Source organism: Meleagris gallopavo, chromosome 1, assembly GCF_905368555.1.
Source record: "Meleagris gallopavo chromosome 1, MGAL_WU_HG_1.1, whole genome shotgun sequence".
NCBI lineage: Eukaryota > Metazoa > Chordata > Aves > Galliformes > Phasianidae > Meleagris > Meleagris gallopavo.
This window is the reverse complement of record NC_139404.1, coordinates 185,769,321-185,792,720: the sequence shown is the minus strand read 5'-3', so window position 1 is coordinate 185,792,720 and position 23,400 is coordinate 185,769,321. Positions and strand designations below refer to the sequence as shown.

General features: G+C 36.6%; 1 protein-coding gene across 3 annotated transcripts in view; it reads right to left on the bottom strand.

Annotated features, from left to right (window-relative positions):
* Positions 1-23,400, bottom strand: part of GRM5 (glutamate metabotropic receptor 5) — a 224,440-nt gene that overhangs the window by 53,303 nt on the left and 147,737 nt on the right. For all 3 annotated transcript variants that reach the window (XM_085216405.1, XM_019612348.3, XM_085216406.1), the window contains exon 3: positions 4,327-4,562. In XM_085216405.1, coding sequence (XP_085072531.1) covers positions 4,327-4,562 — 236 coding nt within the window. The remainder of the gene's footprint in view (positions 1-4,326; positions 4,563-23,400) is intronic.

Sequence of the window (23,400 nt, the reverse complement as noted above, 5' to 3'; positions counted from 1 at the left end):
GCAGAAAATCAATGCACTTAGCAATAGCAGTGACAGCCATTTGGATTAAGTTTGTTCAAATCTGCAAATGAAAAGCATGCTTAACACTAAAATTTTCTCCTCAGTGTGAACTAGGTGTATGTGAAGGGATGTAGATCTTTTAGAACTTGAGAAAAATGAGTGAATAACAAATGGCTTTAGATTGTTTTTTTTTTTCATATTTTGTTATTTGGGTAATTTCATAGTCTTGTTTTTCATACCTTTATAAACTGTCTACTCATTTCATACCTGTACTTATTTTCTTACTGTTTAACTAAGTTACTTATATTGTTAACACTTGCTTATTTTTCATGACATTTAGAGCCAGTAGACGGAGAATTTTTTTTTTTTTTTTCCCACCAAAGTAATGATTTTTGACACTCATAGACTCATAGTCAAAATCATCTGAGTTGGAAGAGATGTTTAAAGATCATCTAGTCCAACACCCAATGAGCAGGGGCATCTACAGCTAGATCAGGGGCTCAGAGTCCAATCCAGCCTGACCTTGAATGCCTCCACGGACAGGCAGCCAACAGATCTCTGAGCAAGCTCTTCTACTGCTTCACCAACCTTACTGTGATAAACTTCTTTCTTGTATCCAATTCAAATCTCCCCTCTTTGGTTTTGAAATCTTTCCCTTTCTCCTGTCACAACAGACTTCATTTGATAATGTCCTCATCTATCAGCACCAATCAGCCCTATGTTTTTATTTTTATCATTATCCCAAGTAGTAGTAAACATTTTTCAATAAGCTAAGTTTCTTTAATTGGGATCTTGGGAAATTCCTTTACCTTATTTTTGTTTTATTTTGTCTGTATGTCTGGATTTTGTATGCAATTGTTGGAGAAGAGAATGTATTTACCTAAGTAAAATGAAGGGCGCAGTTCTGTTTTCTTATCAGGATTAATCTGAAGCAACATACATACACATTGTCACTCAAGGAGTTCTCAGGACAGTCTACAAAATGCTTGTGACCATGGAGGGCAAGTGTTGTCATTACACTTATGAATCCTGAAGTAAGGGAACTCCAGACTCAAAATTTGATGTGGTTAAAGTTAGGCACCCCAGGAGCAGTGCAGGAAGAGGGCAGGAGGTGCTCCAGGCACAGAGAGGCCCACAGATGAGCAAGATTGTCCCCCTGCATCCCATGGGAACCACACGGAGCAAATCTCCATGCACAATCATGGAAGAGCCCACTGTGCAGCAGTGGATGAGTCCTGCAGAAGGGACAGCCCATGGATACCCCCACAGGAGCAGCCCTGTGCCAGAGCTGCAGCACTTGGAGAGGAGCCCATGGAGGATCAGGAGGGCTGGGGGAGCTGCCACCCATGGGACTGTGCAGGAGCAGAGTCTGAAGGGTAGGCTCCATGGGACGGAGCCATGATGGAGAAGTGCTGAGAGAGCTGCATGTGGGATCAGTTGTGGAAGGATGGTGTCCTGTGGGAGGGAGCCATGTGGAGTAGGGTGACCATGGAGGAGCCTCAGAGACGGCATGTTATGGACTGACATCAGCACCCATTGCCCATGATCCTGTGCCACCCAGGATGGTAACTGATGAGTGATCTCCCTGTCCTTGTCTCAAGCCACATGACTTTTCTACATTTTTTATCACATTTTCTCACCTTGTCCTTCTGAGGAGAAAAAGTGAGAGAGCAGAGTGGTAGATCTTGGACATCCATCAATTGTTAAATCAGGACAATCACTGAATTTTCTTTTCAGAACTTTGATGTACTTAGACCACAGCTACAACTATAAAACTGAGTAATGTGATGACTAAGGGTTTTGTGTGTGAAAATCCTGCACAGTTTTAATGAGAAGACTCACTGATTCCTGTGGAATAGTGTCCTTAATCTGGTGAATTCCACAAATGAATTAACATTTTCTGCCTTGCAGCAACAAGAAAGAATTAAAACTATTATAAACCATTTTTTGTTCTTTTACTTTAGCCATCATGGCCTACCAATGAATAGGACAATAAAGCTGAATGAAAAATAATTAGAACAATATATTTGGAAGATTAGTTTTTTCTCCATCCTTGATTTACATTTCAGCACATTGTGGTTCTTATGCATTTCTTTGTGTGTTTGAAATTCCTTGAGTTTAGGAACCTATTTAAGCTGTGGCTCATTTAAGATTTGTTTGTGGGAAACGTTTCTGTGATGAGTGCTGTTCCAAATGTGCTATTTAAGGTCTGTGACTAAGTTGTCTCATACTCACAACTGAAAGACTTCATGTTTAAAATAACATCTTTCTGGACCTCTATTTTTTTATTTATTTATTTTTCTCCCCAGTGGTGAATTGTATTTTATCCTGCGATAAATTTTTTGCTGGGATGAATTTTATTTTAGTCCCTATAAAAGACTCTGTAGGCACCCATGTTTCACACTGACCAATCTTTCATATAATCCAGAAATTAGATTCTCCCAGTGCTTGCAGAAAGTAGGTAAAAAAAAAGAGGATACACCGAAAAATCTAGTTGAAATGTCACTGCTGATGCAGCACACTGATAGAAAACAGATTTTTATGAACTTATATCTGGTCATATCTACAGTACTGACATCTTAGGAAAGAGATCTACATTATTGTGGAGAAATCAATGAAGTTCACTGTTCAATATGCAGTACCTGTTAATAGAGCAAATAAAATCTGTGTTGGGCTGTGTTGGAAGGTTAGCAGAAAAAGATGCTAGAAGAAGGTCAATTGAATGTTAAAGGCATACAGTGAGATTTTGAGATTTCTAGATTCAATTTCCACCTCAGCTGCAAACTTCCTCTGCAGTCTTGTACAAATCAAAAGGTTTATAAACCTTAAAGGGGACTTAGGCGGGATTTCTTTCTTGTGTAAAGCTAAAAACTTTAATCCCCAAAAACTATTTCCTGGTCTCACAGGTGTGTGGAAATTTGACATTTTGAGGAGGGAATGTCCCTTGGGGCTTAGAGGTGTGGTTGCACTGATGCCCAGCATGGGACCATTCCAGGGCCCACCGAGGGGTCCTGTTCTCTCTATCAAAGACATCCAATCCCAAGGCCATTTTCCAGTGAGAGCAAATCTGTTGGAAATCTGAAGAAAAACCTGACGTCTGTCCTTTATGTGTAACCTGGCGAAAGAGAGAGATTCAGATTAATGCCTTATTGTGTCTGAAGAGCTTCAATGCTACATCTCTGACTCACCATCAGGACAGCTGGCCATTAGGTCTCCTCTTTCACTTCCTTCTTGTTCAAATTGTTTGAAAACATTTCAAAAATTCAAATAATGAGAAAGTAAACAAGGATTATGAGATAGCTTTCCTTTCACAGACTTGTTGGTTTGCAGTCATTGCCATCATCTTAGGGTATGGGAAAGGCATGAGAGTATTTGTGTATCTGAACACGCATGGAGAAAATTGATGTTATATATGCAGTGACATTCACTTTGGTGAATATTGAGTTACAGTATCTGCTTTTAAGGCTTGCACCGATTTTCTCCATGCTGGAGGACAACAATGCAGGATACTTCAAATTGATATCAGCCCTGCAAAGAGTATCTTAAACTTCAATTGTAGTTCATGGATTTCATGCAAATAAAGGATGAAGGATGTTTCAACCAAAACTAAAATGTTTATGCCCCTCAGGAAAACAATGCGATGGAGCATTGTCTTAGTACTGAAAGGAATCTCATAAGACAAAGAATAATTAACAGAAGAAAAACAAAAATCTTCAAATAGGCATCACATCTTTCTGGAAGAAAAAAAAAGTTGCTGCTGTTTTGCAAAAATGACAAAATGTTGTGGCAGTTTTTGCTAAAATCAGTACAATTTCATGAAAAATATCAGCTTAGTCAAAATGGCATTTCCTATAATGACTCACAACTGAAAGAAATCCAAATGAAATCTTTCAAACCAGATAGACTTCTATTTGAAATAATAAAAGAATCTTCATCATTATCATCTGTACTTCAGATAATTTTTTAGTAAATAGACTCTCTGATTCTGAGATAAGAAAGTATGATTAACCCTGTTTCATAAAAGAAGCACTGAATACTGGAAGACAATGTTTTTGAAAATAGATGCCTAGAAGAATAGAGCAGCACCAAGTTTTTCAAATATTGAGAATAGTTAGGTGCTGTGGTACTATCCATTTGTTTCTTTAGAGAGCTGAGTACTTTTAAAATTGTAGCTGTTGTCACTCTGGAAAGAGCAAGGGTTGCAATTCCAGCCTCTTTTATTTCAACTGCTATTCCACTAGACCAGGTTGTATCAGCTCAACATGAGTTGTTCAGCACACCTTCAGTCACACTGGTTTATACAGCAACAGAAATAACATCACTTACTTGTGCAAGTCTTGTTGTATTTAGGATTCTCTTGAGGAAACCCTTCCAGACGGCACTGGAACCTGTGCTGCCAAAATTCCTGAAACCATGGATTTCGGTGATTGGTTTCTGGCCGAAGCTCCAAGTAGTAATCATCAAACCATTTAACATCAGGAGACTGGAGCTTGATTGTTATTCCACCAACAGCTTCACGCTGATACCCGTCTGTCACATCGTACCTGTCTGCCCAGCCATCACTGCAGGGGTAAACATAGACAGCATTGACTATTCAGTGGAGTAAGAAAAGGGTTTTCTCAAAAACAAAATTAGGATCCTGGGAGCACATGCTCACACCTGTGGCTCGGACTGCAGTTTAGTAGTGCACCTGCAGTGGAATCAAAGAATCATTTCAGGAAAGGACTTTTAAAGGCTGTTTAGTCCAACTGCCCTGCAATGATCAGGGACACTTACAGCTCCATCAGGTGCTCAGAGACTCCAGAGTGTCTCCAGGAATGGGGCATCCACCACCTCTCTGCGCAGTCTGTGCCGCTGCCTCACCACCCTTGTTGTAAAAAACGTTTTCCTGTTATTCAGTTTAAATCTCCCCTCTTTTAGTTGGAAACAATTTCCCCTTATTCTAGCACAACAGGCCCTGCTTAAGAGTCTTTCTATTTCTTTCTTATAGTCCCCTTTAGATACTGAAAGGAATAACATTTCTACTAAGATCATCTTTTCTTTTTTCTTATGTTTGCTTGTAACTGGCACCTTCTACTGAGATATTATTCATCCTTCACATAATTCAAACAACATTACAAATCACATGTCCCAAAATCTGCTGTGTATAGACACAGCTCTGCACCACATAAAGTTCACGTGAGCTGTGGGGAGAAAAATCTTGGATTTGGTGTTTTACTGACACTGGGATGATGCTTCTCCTACCTGGAAGGAGACAGCCTTGAGGACAGGATCTCTGACAGTGCTGGCAGGCAGTGAAAGGCAGCCCTGTGTTGCACAACATGCCTCTAATGTGCAGTGGGGCACGACACAAAGAGCTAGAAGCAAATTTTGAATGAGTTGACACTGCTCAACCAGAAAGACCAACTCATAGCACAGCTGCTGTGATAGCATGGCATTGCATCTGAAGCAATAAATCCTCTCTGCAGACATGACTAATAAAGTTGGGCAGAGCACTAAGCAGATGTCATGCGTTGCTTCTATTTCTTGGTTGATGGTGGCTAGAGTATTATAGACTTGCACGGCACACAGAATTTTAATCCCATTTGGTTAACCTCTCAGAGCTTGCAACACACTGACCACAGGTAGCTAGCAGAAGAAAATAAAACAGAAATAAAACAAAATGTCACAAGCTTCTCAGGGTAATTCCCCTCTCTTTGGTTTCATAATGGATTTCCCTGGAAGTATTGAATTTATGAAGCTTCACTCAACTCTACTAAAAATATGCATATCTCATCAGAGTGTTCCAAATTCCTACTCCTTTATCATGAACATGATATTTCAGATTTTCAAAAGCCCCAGGTCTTACAGAGTATTCTGAGACTCTTTGTTTTTCCTTTAGAAAGTCACTGATGTTAATGACTGTAGAGAGCACCTTTAAATCCTAAAGGTCAAATAACTGGAGGATAAAAACATCTTAATTTATCTTACTTTAAAACTTCATGAGTTGTTCAAAGCTAGCTCTCACTATTTTAAGCTAGTCATAGAGTAACTGATGTAGGTGACCTTTAGCTGTATGGTTCTGTTGTTCTATTTTGATCATCTGCTTTCTGGTTTAAACTTTTGTATTCAAGAGCATGCAGGAAATCTGCTGCAGTCACCTGGTCCCCAGCGCATCCTCTGTTCTCTACACAGAGACCAAGCTGCCATTGCACATTGCAGAAGTCACAACCACACACAGTGACTCTTTCTGCACAAGGCACTTTTACCATGAAGCCTAGACTCTTGACTACATCTTACAAATGCAGCTGCAATGTCAATAAATAGCACTTTAACTAGCGGCAAAAATAATATCCAGTGTCTGAGAGGAAAATGAAGAGACTGTTAAATATGCTCCAGATTTCAAATACACTGATTTCTTCAGCAAAAAGAGTACGCATTCATGAAAGGAGAAAGTTGAACACTAATTTTGAGCCTGAATACAGCATTTGGAAAATTTACCTTTAAGCTTAGATCCAATTAGGAATGAACATAGGAGGTAATGATGCCAAATGAATTCAAGAAGCTCGCTATGGGCAAATACTCCTCACCTGCCTTCAGAACCCTGTGTGGTCAAAGATTTACTGCCATTTGTGAATTATTTTGTGATAAAGTCTGCAGGCTTTTTACATTTATGAATGATTTTACCTTTGCTTTGAAACATTCATCTTAACCTTTGGCAATATTTTAAGCAATATTGTCCAACCTCACAAAATCCAACAGGTTTTATGAATGCAAAAAGTGGACGATTTTCTAAAGGTTTACAAATTTATAGTAATACTGAATAGAATTTAACAGACATAGAGCTGTGCTGTCAGTATCAGAACTTTATGAGTTATCTCATAAAAAGCTTAAAAAAGAAACTGTTTTCCTGTAATTAATTTCTTTATCATTTTTCAGATGGAAAGCTTTGTAGACCTAATCCAACAGACTGCTATAAAATTTATAGTCTTACTTTATGAATAGTTATCTCCTCTAAGATTTATAGCAGAGAGATAATTCTAAAACTTTAAGTTACTAAAAACATAAAAATAAAAGCTTCAAATTGCATAACTCTTTTCAACTTTTCCACAGAAAGACTTACATCAGCAGAACTGCTTTTCATTCAAATAAACATTTCAGCTTAGCTTCTTGGGCAAAAAGTTCTTTGGAGATTTATATAAAAGATGTACTCAAAGTGTATACTGTACAGACATCAATGCCTTAGATAGAGTAGGTGGCAAAGCAAATGTTAGGCTAGTGCCTAAAAAGACAGTGAAAGTGAAGCTGGAAAACAGGTTTGCATGGAAATGCAAAAACTCCACAAGTGTGATATTTTGATTCTGCATCCCTATAAGACTAACAACACTTATGGGATGTTGAAGACAGGATGATATAGCTGTATCTGTGAGATCAGACCCATGCCATCCTCTAAACTTAGCAGCAGTTGTGAAGGTGAGGGAGAAGGGGGCAGGGAGGTACCTGCTTACTTTCACACAGACTTTGTAGTCCCTCTTTAAACCTTTTTTCTTAATTTTACTGTAGTAGCCAAGGATATTGTACTCCATTGTTTGCTGTGTCACAAACGTTTCAAACTGCTATTACTTATCACTAAAGTCTGCTGGTTCAGTAGAAGAAAGGTGCTCTGGCACCCAAAATTGGCTGAAAGGATGAGCTCCATCTGGCGTCCGATATAATATCCTCCCTCACCCATAGAAGTGGCATGATGCATAGGCAAGACTGCTGAAGGAGATGGTTCATTCTGTTAGAAATGGTGATATTTAGGTAAAAAAAAGTAGTTAAGAACAACTTCCTCACAGGTAATTAAAAAAGCTCAGGTAAAGAGTACTCCTGAAATGATTATGAAAGGGTACAAACAAATTAAACAAGACATGGATTTGATGTCCTGAACAGATTGTTACATGTGCTTGTTTTTTTTTTTTTTTCCCTTGCTTGGGCACATTTCTTTCCAGTCCTCTTCTGATTTACTGAGCCCCGGTGCTTTTCACTGATGCCCTTTTACAGAAATGAGCATGTGCTTGCAGTTTGAAATGGAGCATTTGACTCCAATCTCTCTTTCCTCTTCAAATGATGACACAGTAACTTTCCTTGAAGACATCTAACAGTTTAACTATTGCTTTTACCACAGGAGCAAATGCATTTGCTGTTTTTGAACCCAACTTATATCATTGCCATCACAGCAAATTAGAAGGACCAGCAACCATCTTTATGTGCAATACAGAAAGATATAATTTGAGATCTGGGATCCTCCCTTCCCTTTTCCACGTTTGCTTTTGCAAGTAATATAGGACTCTACTGGGAGAGCCAAGCCACTTCAAGAGGTTTTCTCAAACTGAGGATACCTTTTACAGAACTAGCACATGAATAGAGTTGCATTTCACTGTAAACAGGACAAAGAGACAGAAGTGCTACCGGCTTAAGCTAAATGAGAGAACATAGACAGCTTTTATGATAAGATCCATATGTATTGATAATTGCTCAGAACAGACCATTAGGCAAACATAAATGAATGGATAATATAAACAAGACAGAATGGTTTCAGGAAAAGTAGGAGAAGGAAATAAAGAATATTTGTAGCCTCATAAATCAGAGTTTCATTCATGTGTTCAAAGATGCAGAACATTGAAGGAATTAGGGCCAGTGATTACTGGTTATAGAATTTAGAGTTACTGAAATTGGAAAAGACCTGCAAGATCATTAAGTCCAACTATTAACCCATCCCCACCATGCCCACTAAACCATGTCACTCAGTGCCACATCTCAATTTCTCAAAATCTGGGAATAGTGACTCCACTCACCCCCTGGGCAGTCTGTTCAATGTATTACTACTCTTTCTGAGAATATTTTTTTTCTAATACCGATTCTGAATCTTCCCTGGTGCAATGTGAGATCATTCCCTCTCATCCTATCACTGTTACCTGAGAGAAGAGACCAATCCCCATCTCACCACAACCTTTTTTTTCAGGGAGTTGTAGAGAGAGGTAAGATCTCCCCTGACCCTCCTCTTCTCCAGAGTGAATAATCTCAATTAGTTCTGTTTACCAGTGACAAAGATATGGTCCCTCTTGTGATACATGTTTGCTTAAAACCATCAAATCTGGAAGGAAATGCAGAGAGGGCTTTTTGTGAGCAGCCACCATAGCATTCTTCAAATCACAGGGCCTGATGGCACCGAGGAGTAGCAGTAGTAGCTCGTTTATCAAGATCTTGGCAAGCACAGACAACACAGGTTATATCTAGTAAAACAAGGTAGGAGTCTCTTCTGTTTAACCATAAGGTGTATGGGGACAGCTTGAGCAGGTTAACACAGAAAGAAAATTGGGTGAGAATAGCTATGAAAAACAGCATTTATGACTTCTAAAAGAGGAGAAGAAAACTAATAGACATCACTAAGCCTCAATTTCAAAATTGCATCAGTTGGAAAGAAGATCTAAAGAGTTAAAAAGCACTTTGTGCAAACAGAATACATTTAGTGCAATGCAGTGAAAGGGCAGTAAATACAGTAAGACATGGGAGTGACCATGTCAAAGATGGAAATACATGCAAAGCAGGAGCAAGGTCAGATAATCAAGGACCAGCATGAATGAAAAACATGAGTAAGACAGTGATAAAATGAAAAAAGGTCATGACACAACAAAGGACGTTAGGAGTAACAGTGACTGGTTCTCTAACCATTTCATCGTGAGAGGAATGAATAAAGAGTCAGTCTGCAGGGAGAAAGCTATCAAAGACAAAGCTAGGACAGTTTTCGTATCAAACTTCACAGTTAGGAAAATAACTGGTTAGCATAACTGACAGAAGCAATAGAGGTAAGATGTCACCCAAGAAGTGTGAAGGTGGTGTAGTGAGCAGGATTGATTCAATTAGTTGTAGTTTGGAAGACTGAAGAACTAAAGACAACACCTGCAACACCTGGAGAGAGATGTCATTAACTGTGTTCAAGTATATAAAAAACTGCAGCAGAAAGATCGTAATCTGGTGGTCATCTTGATACAAGCATTCATGACTTAACCTGGAAGGAGAAAGACTCAGTTAAACATCAGAATAACATTCCTCAAGAGTGTAAGGAACTAGAACAGACTGGTGACTTGAGGGGATGTTAGAGAACAAGTGATGCAGATACCTATCTGATGTCAACAACCTTTCCTTGACAAAGGGAGGGCACCTGACTATATGCATTCTCTCCTGTATTTATTTTTGTCTTTTATTTTACATGTCTGGGAATGCGGATTGCATAAAAACCCAATGGATAAGAAGAATGGATGCAAAGAAGATTAAAATACTGCTCCTCCCTCACAGTCTCTTCAGATGTTCATGTCATTTTGCCTTAATTCTTTTCTCGTCATCATTTTCTCTCTGCAGTTGCTGTTTAAGCATCAACAAAGAAAATAAATTGATTGGGATTAACAGTGTGCTTGACTGTAAACACAGCTAACTCCAATGATGCAGTTGGAATATTCAGCAGTGTGAAGGGGGCTCATGCCTAGTAGAGTCCAAAATTGCCCATCCAGAAAAACATATCGTCATGCAGGCAGAGTGAAAGAAATGGGGGAAAAAGTCTCACTAGAGCTTGATAACTTCTTACACAGTTAAGATATTTTAAATTAAAAGGCATTTTTTTCCTCTGTACTAGAAATGTTTAACTTTTTTTTTATTTTAATTTCCTGTCCTTTCAAAGTTACTCTAAATAAAAACAGTACTGCTTTCTTTCATCTATTTTGTTGTGAAAAGAAGGATTTTAGATATATTCCTCAAACAATATTATGGGGAAAGATTTAGAGTAATCTTCTTGACATTTTGAAATGTGAAACCATTCTCCTTGCAGGGTGTGTGTTATTAAGAATGTATTTGGATTGTCTAACTAAGAAATTATCATACATAATAAAATGAAAATGTGGATATTTAAGCTGATCTTTCCCAAAGTGCACACAAATTTCTTCACGACATAATGCATTAATTGCAGAGCCAGATGACCTAAATTCTCCTGTTTTCTTCTATTAAATAAGTCATTGTACCAAAAACAACTTTCACGTTATTGGCTCTAGACAAGTTGTGATCACCAAAATGGTGTGAGTCAATAACAGCAACCTGGGAAATATAGCTTTAGGGTCTTCAGGATCTGTGTGAAGCTACCTGGAACATTAAGCGCACATTTCTCAAGCATCGCTTCTAAGATTAGACAAAATGCTAAGAGAACCATGTATACAACAAAAATAGATTCCCCACCCTCCTTTTTGTAAACATTTCCATTTATTTTCTAAATTGAAAGTGAAGCAGTATCTGGGGATGAGCTGAGCTGATTTTTTCTTTTCTAAGGTCCCTCTCCCCCTCAATCTATAGCTAAAGCCATTAGAGTTAACGAGTGCATTCATTAAACTGTAGTCTCTTCTTTTTTGTTATGCAAAAATCTGTTTGCAGGCCACATAATAATGATGGAAACTGCAGTTCCGCCCACGTGTAATCATTCTGCTGCCAAAAATTCTGACCTAAAGCATTTGAGAATATATCTGTTTTTTTTTTTTTTTTTTTTTTTTTTCAAATGTGTAGGAGTTTGTTGACTGGGTGGCTGTCTTTAATTTTCCTTTCACTGTATTTCTCTATTTGTTCAGGGTTTTTTTTGTTTTTTTTTTTTTTCTTTCTATATCTCAAAAGTTCTGAAAGCATCAAAGAGTCCTCATGCTATTCTACAAAATGCTGCCAGTCTTGCAAAGGTAAATTTGTTTGGTTAAATGCTGCTGGTGGGAAGAAATTGCTTTTGGTAAGCAGCTGTAAATTGTTGCATTTAGATGAGATCATTTTATAATATCTGTTTGTGCAATGAATGGGGATTCTTGTTGCCTGGCTCTTTTTAGATTGCATTTCCTAGTCTTTATCTTCTTTTCCATGCATATCATAAAGATAAATGAATTTAAGGGTAATTCTAAGGAAAGAAATGATTATTTTTAGGCTGTGTATATAATATTTTCTACAAGATGATATCTTAAAGAAGTTACTATGCAGTGAATTTTGCAGATAGCTTGCACAGGATAATATGGGTACTAATTATTTGCAGAGTATCCAAGCTTCCTGGAGCTGGAAAAGGTTTTGATGGCAACTTGCAAGATTGGTAGTGTATAGTAACATCTACTTTGCATGAAAACAAAGGGTTTTGCAGCTGTCTGCATCTGTAGTTCAAAACTGCACAGTAATTCATCCTGATTGTAGTCCAGTCTAGAAAAAGAGATGGAGTTTCCAGTGTTCAGTGACAGTTCTTCATGCTTGCAATCTTTTATAGGTAGTCACAATAACTGATTACATCCATATAAATTGTATGGGCGATTCCTTGAAATTGAAGAGATCTACTGGATGTAAAACAGCAAGGATAATAAAACAGCAAGGATAATCGGCTTGTGTGATATGCTATGTTGATTCCTGAATTATTCTTTAGTAAGCGAAACATAAATGTTTAACACATTACCATGAAGAAAGGACTCTGGATGCTTAGGCAAATTTACTATATTGTTGATTTTATTAAGATCTAATGTAAATCTGTCCAACAATTTTAAGTCCCTCACTTCCGTAAGGAGTGTTTACTATCTTTGTTTTTAGAGCAATAATTTGCATTCCCTTTCAGGCTTATTTAGACTAAACAAACCCAGTTCACTCCAATTTTCCTTTCAAAAGCTACTTTCTAGATTTACTGTCATTATTGGTCTCATTCTTCCTAAAAATGACCAACTGGTCCTTCTCTCTGCAGACATGGTTCTGTTTCAGGCTGCTTTGAAAGCACTGAGAAACATTCATTGGTGTGACTTGGCACTGGGTGGAGATGCCAATGAACATCATTCTGAAAACTTAAAGGGCTAAACATGAGAGGGCAATGATGGACTCTCCTTCCAGGATCTACTTAGTTCCAGATGTTGGTCCTGGGAATCCTCTCATGGTTTTCTGAATGCCCACATTCAGTCAGCAGGCAATCACCATTCTGTCTCCAGGAGGAATCACCAAGCTCTTAATAACAATGTTTTGGAGAAAGAGAAGCAGCAACCATTTTTCCAGGCTTCGCATTAGATAAGGACTGCCAAATGAGGGAGTAAAAACAAAAGGAGTGTATGCTAAAAGAAAACTCAAAAACATATTTGGGAATTGGTTGTAGTTTTACTAAAAGTTTCATCAAGGTGGGCATCAGAATTCTTCCGTCACCCTCCTTTATCATAGGATAGAAGGATCACTTCATATCCTTGAAGCGTATTTGCCAAGCATGGCTGCAGCTTCTCTTTGCAACAACATTAATTCTATTGACTCATATTTGTAATTCACTCTAAACTCCTGCTCCTCAAACTGTAAACTTCTCATAATGACAGCCTAAAAAAACCAGCAGTTACATAATGTCAGCAGAACCAAAGAAAAATAGGAAAGAAAAAAATGGTTCATCTATAAAACATTTCAATCAAATAAATGTTTGTCCTGTGAACATGCTCATTTCTATCTTCCCCAGAATGCCTTACTTCAGTATAGCTTCTTCAACACTAAAATGTCTTCAATGCAATGTGTCTATATGTACAAACAAATGCCAAAAAAGTAATGTTCAGAAGTGAGATCTTGGCAGAAAGCAAATAAAAACTGACTATCGCTGCATCTCATCCCCCTGAAATGGAAGCAGCATTAGGAGAAGCAGCATTAGGATAACCTTGCATGTAGGAGGGTCTTCAGTTTGTTCAACAACCACACAACATGATCTATTTTCTGTGCTTGCATTCACTGAGACGATTTTTCATTATTTCAAGTCTACCAGGAGAAAAATATATTCAGAAAGAGAATGATATTTTATGATCTTGGTGGGACTGTCTGTCCTTAATGGAATGGTTTTCCATTTGACAACCAGATACCACTTTTATGGATATGCAACAACTATCTTTGTGGTAAATTCAAAAGTAATTTGTAAGTATGAGCAGGTAACTGAGATATTCTTACTACTTAATAGATACTTCAGAAGAGAGTAAAAAATTGAGTTAACTAGAACCATGCACTTAATGAAGACAATGTATATATACATATGTATAGACATATATATGTGTATATACATATATATACATGTATGTATACATATTTGAGTACATATTTACAGTATTTTTGCTCTTAAAATATTATATGTAACAGAGTATCTAGCTCTTCTGTACAGTAGCTGTTATGTGCTTTTTTAAAAAATATTTGTGAAATTATTAAACCTATCATAATATCATGAAATATAATTCAAGAGAGCACTTCAGTTGTTGTATCTTACTGTTCCTGTAGAATAATACTTTTAATCATAACTAATACAGTTAATCTTTTGATATATATAAAAGGAAACAGTATGATAAAATCAGTACATATACATGTGTCTACATATTCTAATGAGGTGCAAAAGTTAAAGTGAGTTAAAAAAAAAGTAAAGAAACAATAATTTTCATGTGTTTTATAAGCTATTTTTAATAACACTTATATATTCAAACTAAATGTTCTCATTACATTGGAGATAATTTATTTATAACAAAACAGAATTTTTGTGTGAATTATCATGAAGAATCATGGATTGGGTTGGAAGGAAACTTAAAGATCATCCAGTTTCAACTTCCTGGACAGGGTTGTCACTCACTGTCAACTTGCAGTTGTACAGTGGATTGCAAAATCTTTGTGTGCAAAGGTTTTAAAATGTTAAATGTTATGTAACCTTTTTTTTTTTTTCAGAGAAAAAGTCATCTATAGCCAATAATTGCAATAATTAGCATCTGATTAATCAAAAACAGAAATAAATTAATACTCACAGACCTCCAGTAAATTAGTAATTTCAGTATTTTTTTTCCAACACTCCATTCTCTAATCTGAGCTAATTAAGAAAATGCAAACAAAATCAGACCTAGAATAATCACCTAAGCCAAATGGATATGCTGACATCCTACTCCTACTGAAATCAGATGGAGATTCACCACTGACATCAGTCAATAATGCCTTCCTAGCTCTGTGCTCATATCAGAATATATCCCTCTAATTAATTCACTGCCTGTCTTCAGATAGTATAATGTGTGATGGCTAGATCACAATGGTATTACTACTACATTGATATTACCTGTACTTATCCACAGAACTGAATTGATAGAACAGCATTATAGACCCTTCATCTTTTAAACTCAATTCAAAATAACACAGGCGTCATAAGTGATAAATTCAAAATTCTTTCAGTCAACTGTTTGAGAAGGTCAAACCATGCTTTAAGGATAATCAGGGGAGGATCATCACAGGAAAGGTGTTTTGTTGTCTGAAGGAAGAAATTGTGTCAAAGACCTTGAAGCCCAAGCATTTCATTACTTGTTGTACAGTACTCAAATACAGCTTCTCCTTTAGAGTTGTGTTCCATATGTAATGTGGTGAAAGGACATGGCTAATCTATAGCATATACATGACCAGATTTGTGAATTTTGGATAGAAACACTGCTGCAGCAAAATGCAGATTTCTTTCAAGATATAAAGACCAGAAGAAGCCATTAGATCAGAATTGTTAGGTTTTGCATGGTGTCTCTGCACTGGTGAACCTCAATCATGCATCTTTATGCATCTTTATGGCTCCTTCATTGTACACTGCTGGCAGAAACTGGTCTTAGCAAAAATAAGAATGAGACCCAGGGGTTACAGGTACTTTAGACATGTAATTTTTTTTTTTTGCATAAGAAGTTTTCTTTAAAATGTGGGTCATCAATATATAAAATTGAAACCAAATGCAGTCCAGAATATATTTGAGAGAAAAAGCATAGAAATGTGTTGAGATTGTCACACTTCTAGAGAAATTGTGTCATTTAAGACAATATCTGCATCTAACACTAAGTCTGCAAAGAAAAAAGGATAAGAATAACATTGATTATAACAATTTTTTGACTGAAACTAGAGACAAAAATGCTTGCAATTATGCAAAGCCTTTAAGACATAATAATCAGGCCATAGGTTTTGGAACTGTGGCTATGGTTGCTACCAATAAATAGGATATGTGAAACTTATCAATATCTCTGTGTCTTTGTCTCTGCAAAAACAAGTTTACCGTGAAACTACACACTCATCTGCAAATACTGAGACACCGTTTCATGTTTCTGAGGTACTACAAATGAGATAGAAAAGATATAGGAAAAATGAGTGTTCTTGGTTTACAGAAAAACTAAGCACTTAGAGGCTATTTAGAACTGTTCTATAGTACAATAAGAACACTTTTTTTTTTTGACAAGTGCTTTCTGAAATTGTACTGTAAAATATATTCCAGGATTGAGTTATATACAAATGCACATGGATTATATAAATTTCAGGAAATGGTGATGCAAAGCTAAAACCTTGTTCTTTTTTGTAAAATTAATTGCAACTTCATGAAAAACATGCTATTCTATAATGTAATAGTATTTCACGGGGATTGTTTGAGAAGTACCATGTTAACATTTCAAAGTGATATGCACTACAGTATAATTCAATTTGGAGATTTTTCTTGCTTTTCTTGCCATATTCAGGCCTTTGATGTCTTAAATCAGTGTTAATTTATGATAATATCATGATTTATCAGTTAATACACAGCAAGACCTTACCCTGTGACAGCTGAATAACTGAAAGATCTCCAACAAAAACAGTAAATTATGTGGTTCAATCATACAAATATTTTCTGACTACTGCTCTGTAAATAGCACAGTAATTGTGAGGATACATCCCTTGTTTAAAATATGTTGTTATATACATTTCTGTTAAGCACTTTTTCATTCAAGTTCATACTGAATTCAAGGGCAGGATGACTTGAGTCACCATCCTTGGATATGTTTAAAAACTGTTTGGATGTGGTGATCAGTGACATGACACAGCAGAGGGTTGTTAGAGTTGGGGTAGTATGGTTAGGTTGTTGGACTCGATGGTCTTTTCCAACTTGAGCAATTCTAGGATTCTATGATTTTATGACTTCACCTATTTATCACAGGCTTAATGGGAAACAAAGATTGTTTCTGAGAGTGTGTTTGAACCAAACATTACAATGAATGTTCTGGAAAACCATTTCCACATTTTAAGGACTAGCAGTATGTTTCAGAAATCAGATGGCATCAGTTAGTATGAACTAACTGCAGCTGAGACTCCAAGCATATACTTTTCCATATCTTCATTTTTTTGGTTCAGTGTCTACACTGTATTTCATGAAAGATTATGTGGAACACTTTTGCAACATTAGAAATAACTATGAAATCAAATCTGTTTGTCAAAAGGAAAAGTAATCTTTCAAAGCTAGACACAATATAATGAGCTGAATCCATATTCATATAGCTCAGCCACAGTTTACAACTAAGAAGATGTAAATATAAAAGGAAATGATGAGATTGACTGAGCCTCAAGATATTTTTATGTTGAACTGCCATAAAAAAATGATATCAATTAAGGATATCATATATTTTCTTTATTAGCTCCAAGAAACATGAGAAAAGGTAAATTAAATTGAAAAGAGGCTGTGAGTAAAGGTAAAATTAGTAGGGTTATAGAGCCACAGTGACAAGCTTAAATAAGCAGCATGGGAACTTTTGGCCATGACTATAAATTTCAGTAGGTACTTTTCTCAATGGAGTTATGGCATTTAAAATTGTAATAGGCTGGAAGAAGCCCTATTTTAAGTAGAATTATACTAAGGAAAAAAAAAAAAAAAAAGAACTTATAAAATGGCTTATTTTACATATTTGGCTAATATATCTTTTCTGCCATAATCTAATGGCAAACCACTTAGAGTCTAAAAAGTCCCTAAAAATAAGTCTGTAGACTTACTTGATAGTCTCAATGAAGGTACACAATAACTTTTCAAAAATTTTCATGTAGTCCAATTCTGCTCATCTACTAATTGCTAAATAAACTTCTAACTACTAAGGTTTTCAGAGTTAGTTCAATGCTAACATTTGCAGTGACTTCAAAAGGAGTAGAGGAAAGGAAGTAACATGACTCAAAATGAAACAAAACAACACACACAAACAAACACACACACACACACACACACAAAAAAAAAAAAAAAAGAAACAAATGAGAACAAAACTATCTGTCCACCTTGAGAGACATTTGAAAGTTTTGTAGAAGGAACCTTCATGCCAATTCTAATTCACTTGCATTTCCAAATCTGTTGGAATATGTCTTCTGGATCGTTTAATCCCAATCAATTTACAATAAAAGCAATTGTGATTTTTTTACCATCCAACCCTGCTGGTCTGGCTCAGAGCAGCAAAGCTGGTGGTTTAAATGGATATTTAAAATGCCTTTATTGATCTTTGGAATGCAACTCTGTCATAATTAAATAAAAATTGATTATTTCAACTGAGATTTTCATCTGATTGTTTTTAAATGCATGATGTTTAAAATAATATTTATTGTAAGACCACAGTCCTTTTACTTTGCTCCTTTTAATTCTGCATTAAAATTGTTCTGCTTATTCTTTACAAAACAGAATACTTTCAGTTATTTTCCTTTGTCACTCTTAGATCGAAACCTGAATATCTTAAAATATTATAATAATAAAAAAGGAATCTAAATTTAAATTTTATTCATCAGTTTGAAACGTATTTCTGATACTTAAAGAAAATAAACAAATCTTAATCAGATCTTTTTTTTTTCATTCCCTTTTCAAGTAAAATGATGGTGTACTTTATCATTGTTACTATTTTGAATAAAAATGTGTCTTAAGCAATTTATGAACTGGACTGGAAAGGGTGAGAGTGCTGAGACTGTTTAGCCTGGAGAAGAGGATGATAAGGGGGATCTCATCAATGTCCTTATAAATACCTGTAAATACCTGAAGGGAGGGTGCAAATAGGATAGAGACTGGCCCTTGTCAGTGGTGTCCAGTGCCAGGTCAAGAAGCAATGGGCACAGACAGGAATATAGGAGGTTCCTCTAAATGCCAGAAAACAGTTCTGTGCTGTGCAAGTGATGGAGCACTGGTACAGGTTGCCCAGGGAGGATGTGGAGTCACCTCCTTGGAGATCTCCATAAGCCACCTGGACATGGGCCTGCGCACCCTGCTCTGGGTGTCACTGTTGGAGCAGTGGTTGGAGCAAATGGACCCAGAGGTCCATTCCAACCCCCAACCATTCTGCATTTCTGTGCTTTGCTCTGAAAATACCAGCATTTCTGGTCACACAATGAAACACTACTGCCACTGATCTATATAGTTTGTGGGAGGGCAGTTAGCCAGAGAAAACTGCTCTGCTTGCTGACTGTCACCCAGCCAGGATTACATCTCAAACTATTCATGGCACATGAGGAAAATTAGGTCTACATGGCAAACGTGGCCAATGGTGGGAGGATGGCGGTGTAGGAAACACCAATAACTTTGGACCTAAATATACCAGATGAATAGTCCTTTTCTTAAATGAACAGGATTATGTGACACTTTCCCCTTTTGTACCTCTCCCAAAAAGAGAAACTGCAAATAAGTGGAACAGCTTTTCTGAAACATAAGCATCATCTTATCTAGGAGAGCCGTACTAGTCACAAATAATTTAGACTGAGAAAATAGTATTTTAAGAATAACTTTGTGCTAGGATATATGTCTGATAGAGGAGAATAGGGTAGGCGAAATAATTTAAAAAAGACGTTACAAGAGAAATAATCACAGTTTCTAAAAATAAAAATATATTAATTCTAAAAATTCTATAGATTCTAAAAATAAAAATTCTAATTCACAGAAAAGAAATAGCATTAGTATCTGAAATTCAAGAGGGGATAAAAAAGGACGAATTGCATACTTTATGTAATGAAAAGTGCTAAATTTTTTTGTCCTTTTAAAATGTAAAAGTGAAAATTGAAATGATATTGTTAATGGTTGTGATAAACTGTTATTAAAAAAAAAAAAAAAAGGACCAGCAGTTATGAACATATTACATGGACACATCCCAAAATAATAAGTCCTTATGACATACACTCTCAGTGGATCAATGGTAGCTAGTATGAAATCTGGTTTATAAAAATTGAGAATTAATGATCCAGAAATTTGCATGTACCTCATTTCCACGTTTCTCAGAAAGCTGTACTTAATTGTGTTGTAACATCAAAATTTTACTGGGAAAAAGAAAAAAAAGAAACATAAGGCTTTGATCACAACTCATGCAGTAGGAGAAAAGAGAGAGGGCAGATGCAGTGTAGAAAAGACTTTATTTTGTTTGGTTTCTTTTCATGGATTTCTTGCTCTTTTCCAGAAAATTACTGTTGACTGCCTTGGGACACATTCATGGGGCTGTGTTTGGCAGCCAAGACTTGGATCATTCCCTGAACAAAATTAACATTGTAGGATATAGTTTTTACTCAGTCAACCAAACTAATACAACCAAAAACATTTTACACTCCTGGGTTTATACATTGGCTCTAACCACAGAACTACTAAGTGGCTCATGGAAAGACAGCAGAGAAGTCTCTTTTCATTTTAATTTAGGGTTTGCTGATTATCAAAGTATTTCTTCAGGGAAGGAGGTGCTGGCTGTAAAAGCACACACATAAAAGTGAATTTAATATTAGAACAAGATTATATCTGCAGTGCTAGACTCAAAAGAGAATAACTCAGGCATTAGGTTAAATTCCTAACTTGATAGTTAGCAGGATGTGTGGCATAAGTGGCGATAGGATGGAAACAATAACTGAAGGCTGCAAACACAGAAAACAACAGAAAGAAAGAAGAAATCAAAGAGTGTTTGCAGTGAAAGTATAAGAAAATTGCTGTAGTCAGTTCTACCATAGGTGAGATAAGATGAATAATTTTCCTTTCAGTTTATTCTGTAGGATGCTTCTAACTGACAAATGACAATAGTAAAACATTCTGGCAAACAGACAACAGTGCTGCCAACACCAAATCTAAAAGGCAATATTTCAGAAGCACAATTTATATTAACAAATACATGGTGATTCAAGAAATAGAGGGCTTAGATTGCTAACCATAGTCATCGAACAACCTTCAAGTGCCTGTCTGGCATTTCACCTTCCTTTAATATGACCTCTTCTTTAACATTTGCTGCTTTTGCAACATGCTGCCACGCATGGCTGCTCTATATTAGCTGTAATGCAATCTCTTTGATCTAGTGCAGAAAACATCAGGTTTATATGATGATGCATTTCATTTTCACTATTTCTTGATCTAGTAGTATTTTAAGAAGCACCATGTTATTAAAATGGAGCTCCAAGTAATGCTGATCATTCAACAAGTTCAAGCTCTCATTAGACTTGAGAATATTTAATGAGCAGCTGATCTTTTCAAAGATTCATTCCTCTTGAAAGACTAAGATTTATTCTGTTAGACAGGTGTGCTATGTAAGATGCGGATTCTTTAGAACCAGCTGCAAAAGTACTGTGGGTTGGATTTAGATGTGTTCTATATAACAGTTATAATTTCATTCATCTGTTCTAAATTGAAGGGTAATTACAATTGCCTACTTGATTATAACTTAATTTAGTGTGCACATTAAAATTATTGTTCCAGCATTTTATGATGAATAAAATGTTAATTTTATTCTATCCTCTGAAATGTTTACTATAACTGCTTAGAATAATGGACAGTGCATGAGGTGAATATGAGTACTATTTCCCACAGTACTATATCTGTACAGCAATATACTTTGAGATCGTAAGTGAAAAATGTGGCAAAGGTGCAATTACTTTTTTTCAATCTAACAAAAAGGAGGAGAAGGATGTAGTAAAATAAAATATATAGACTGTACTCCCACTACAACAGTTGTTAAGTAGTAAATCTCTGTCTCATTTTATCAAAAACCTTGAAATTTGCAATATCCATGACAGATATTATTTTGTCTCCTGCTTCTTACAAAACAGACTGTCCTGATGCTTTGCATTTTGTTGTAGGGCACAGTGAAGTGTCAGTTCATGACTGTGGCCTCTAAGGCATGAAATAACTAATAGCTACCTCCAGTGGGATTACAACGTACTATGATACAAATTGATAAATACGTTTAATTTCTGCATTTCTGTCTGAGTTATTTTTCCTGTTGTCTTATTTTATGTGACTAAAAGCCAGGGAATAAACTCATGAAGACTCATTTATCATAAAGAAACAAGATGTATGGTCCCCATAGTCAGTCCTGTCATTAGAGTCAAAAAAGGTTCTGCCCTAGAGGATGGTGGGCATGGAACAGGCTGTCCAGGAAAGTGGGAAAAGCCTCAAGCTGTCAGAGCTCAGGGAGCATTTGGACACTATAAGACACGGCATTTAGTTTTTGGGTGGTCCTGTGTGGAAGCAGGAGTTGGACTCAGTGATTCTTATGGATCAGAGTTGGACTCCGTGATCTTTATGGGTCACTTCCAACTTGGGATATTCTATGATTCTATGATTCCATGCCCTACTATCATGGAGATAGGCCTCGCTGAGCTCTCAGTCCAGCAACCATGTGGGCTGTGGAGGACAGCAAGGAGAGCAGTAAAGCAGTAAGTGCCTCCCACCGCTTGGAAGCCCCTGAGACCCAAAGGACTTCTATTGGTTTGAAGTCTAAGGAACTACTGTGCAATAAGACAATACGAGAGTAAAGATAACGAAGACAATATTGCTTCAGACCTGCATGCTGTCTGTATATAGATAAGAACAATTATTACGTAAGACTCTGATTCACTCTTGCACTAGGTTTCTCTGTGCTATTCTGTTGGCCTTTCATACGCAGCTTAATTAACTGACTTAATCAACTCTGGTAGGATTCCTCCTGTGAAAAGCAGTCTGTAATCAACATAAAACCATCATACCAGCTCTGCGTTGTCCGCTGTCATGGCCATATGGAAGAACACAGCGTGCAATAAAGAATAAAGAATAAGGTCAATGACTGCAGAAAAAAAACAATGCATTATTAAGTAAGAAGTTGTGCCTGGGGAGCAAGAATAGAGCTAAACCCTCTGCTAAGACAAGAATTGTGTGCCTGGAAAATTTAAACAGCTAATGTGATCTGAAGTCCCTGTAGTCAGCTCAGCTTCACTCAGCACTTCTGAAAACTGTGATATGAAGCATACTCATCATTAATAGAGTTTAATTTAACTAATTTTTCTTATGAAACATGAGGAAACCTTATGGTATCTCTGTAGCTGCTACAAGGAAAAAAAAAAAAAAGATTTATTGGAAAGAGAAAACAATTCAGACTGCATTTTGGAAACAGGTAGAGAGATGTATGCCAAACACAAGTGTTTACAACTCCACAACACGGCAGGAGTCTCATTAATCTTGGAGATTTGATCAGAACGAGACTGACATTCATCAGACTTGTAGCAGGTAAACACCTGTTGCAGAATAAGCAAAATAATGTACATAAAATCTGTGATCTGTGATCTATGCTGGGATTCATTTAGTCTTTTGTGTCCATTGACATGATGTAGCAGCTGAAGTTCCTACAC